Source organism: Zea mays, chromosome 10 (assembly GCF_902167145.1).
Source record: "Zea mays cultivar B73 chromosome 10, Zm-B73-REFERENCE-NAM-5.0, whole genome shotgun sequence".
NCBI classification, from domain to species: Eukaryota; Viridiplantae; Streptophyta; class Magnoliopsida; order Poales; family Poaceae; genus Zea; species Zea mays.
In genome coordinates this window covers 125,408,463-125,410,841 of record NC_050105.1, presented here as the reverse complement: position 1 = coordinate 125,410,841, position 2,379 = coordinate 125,408,463, and the positions used below count along the sequence as shown (strand labels likewise).

General features: G+C 48.4%; 1 protein-coding gene across 1 annotated transcript; it reads left to right on the top strand.

Moving 5' to 3' along the window:
• The first annotated feature begins 1,235 nt into the window (after positions 1-1,235).
• LOC100278511 (uncharacterized) lies at positions 1,236-1,825 on the top strand. The gene has a single exon (NM_001364419.1). The coding sequence runs from the start codon at positions 1,409-1,411 to the stop codon at positions 1,568-1,570; it is 162 nt and encodes a 53-aa protein (NP_001351348.1). The 5' UTR covers positions 1,236-1,408; the 3' UTR covers positions 1,571-1,825.
• Positions 1,826-2,379: the final 554 nt, after the last annotated feature.

The following is a 2,379-nucleotide window of genomic DNA, read 5'->3' as shown; positions in this document are numbered from 1 at the left end:
GTTAAGCAGGGGGGCCTCATGGTTGTCGCCAACGTCGACGACTCTCGGGTTGTTCTGGACACCGCATCCGACGATGACGCCATCACGCTGTCCAACTCATCGTCCACCTGAAGCCCAACCTGCCACGTAAGTCGCTACTGACCGGACATGAATTCTTGTGCGCTGGGACGATGGACGTTGCTAACGTTGTGTGAGTGTCCTCGAACATGATGTATGTAGTGGAATAGCGCATCCGGTGGTGCAACGGCCAGGGGTACTACCTCGCTGATGAGCCCGGGGTGCACTTCGTTTGGCAGCCCAACCAAGAGTCATCGGTACTCGTCATGTCGCGTGCGTTCGACGACTACTATATCGAGGATTGTGGCATCATCTTGGCGCCGGAGGTAGCTTTTGTGTCGGCCTGCCTTTAGTTCTCTTCGCAAACACATACACACTTACCTTTTTGTTTAAACAAGAGCATATGGTGGTACGTGTCTGATGACTAACGATGTACGAGGGAATTTTTTCGGCATGTGTGGAACCTGCTCTCCAATGATGAGATCATACAAATCGTGGCATATATCGAAGTCTGTATGATACTGATGGTTGCAATGTAGTGGTGAAATAACTAGATTAAAATAACAAAATTTATGTATGGCTAGGATCACAAATTGATTATGAAATATTTTCTCATAACAATATAACATATATTTTGTATATAAGTTATCGTAGTATACTGGTATTATATATTCCCGTTGCAACGCACGGACATTATTTAATATATAACAGTTTTATTTGTGAACGACCTGTGATTTTTCCTACAAAGTGTTTAGCAAGCTAGCAGCTTCAGATCTACGTAAAAATATTTTAGTTATAGAGTGAAACTGTCTACAGATTGAGAAGAATCTTCAATCCTCTCCAAAGAAATTAAACGAACGTCAATTTCCAGACACGAAACAGAACCAATTCTCTAAATCTTAACATGATACGACTCTCGCTGGTATATAAAATCTGTTTCGTAGATAAACATTGAAACAGAATTTTTGATCACCATATACTTGTTTCAGAAGCAAATTGGGGACACCATATACTTGTTGCCTTCAAACGACCGTACAATAAGTTCAGACTGACCATCTGAATGTCACAAGAGCTAGTTTAGAGCAGCAAGAAATTGTCAAGTGACCTAGACATCCCGAACCGACGCTTCCCAGACTTAGCCCGACCTTCCGGGTCCTTCATAAGCTGACTCCGTGGCCCCTCACCAGACCAACGCCGCAGCCGTTGACCTTGCGGCTTTTTATCCCCATCCGGCCATCCCCAACCCAACTCCCAAATCCTTCGTTTCGTCGTCTCCACACGCAATAGCATCCGAGCAAAGAAGCCAAAGAGCAACTGGGAGCGAGGACGGGAGGCAACAAGCGGCGGCGGCATGGACCGGAACCTGAGCGGGTTTCTGATCGGGTGCCTGGGCGCCGCCGTGACGCTGCTGGCGTACCAGCAGACGGTGGTGACCAGCACGCAGAGCGTCGCGGCGGGCTTCGTCGTCATCCTCTTCGCCCTCTTCGTCAAGGAAGGATTCATTTCCCTCTGAATCTCTGGTGCGCGTCAGCCAGCCATGCATGAGGAGGCGTCATCGCTCCGCTGCCTGTATTTCTGCTCGCTAGTTCAGTCCCGCAGCTGCCGCTGTGCTCGTCAGGTTCTTGGAAAAATACTGTAATAGCGTAGTGACTTTTATGTACGACACGGATGGTTGTTGCTGGCTGAAGGGTCTACTCTGTCGAAATCGATGTATCTTAGTTTATGCTACTTGAAGAACAGCAGACTGCAGATCAGCAGAGTTCTTGCCTTCTTACGCTAATTAATAATTATTGGTACACGAATCCTGATTGTGTTGAGCCTTCTTGCCGTTGCTCCTTCCCTACTAACATCTCGGCTTGCCAATTCACCTATGTATGTTTGCTTTGTATATTAGTGCAGGTATTAATGGCCGCCTGTAAGTGAGTTTGTTCTCCCTTGTTGAACTAATAAAATTGGCATGAATTCACCCCAAAAAGATTGATGCTGTTTCTCACTAGTTTTCAGCCTCAGACGACTATAGATGTCCAAACAGTGCGGACCGTCCATTTGAAACTTGACCCGTCACGATTTTAGTCCGGTCCAAGCATGGCCAAGCAGGGTTGGTAACGGCACGACCTGTTTAGCGTGCCGGGTTTGGGCAGCTACAGAGGCCCGCGTGTTTTGGTCCGATCCGACACGAGCAATGGGCCGACACAGCGGCGGCCCATTTTTCATATGGCATATGGTGCCAGCGGCCACACGCCCCCCCAACCAGGCCACACACCCGAACCCTATCTCTAATCCCCTCACCCCCTCGGGCCCTCCGTCCCCATCTCTAGCGAT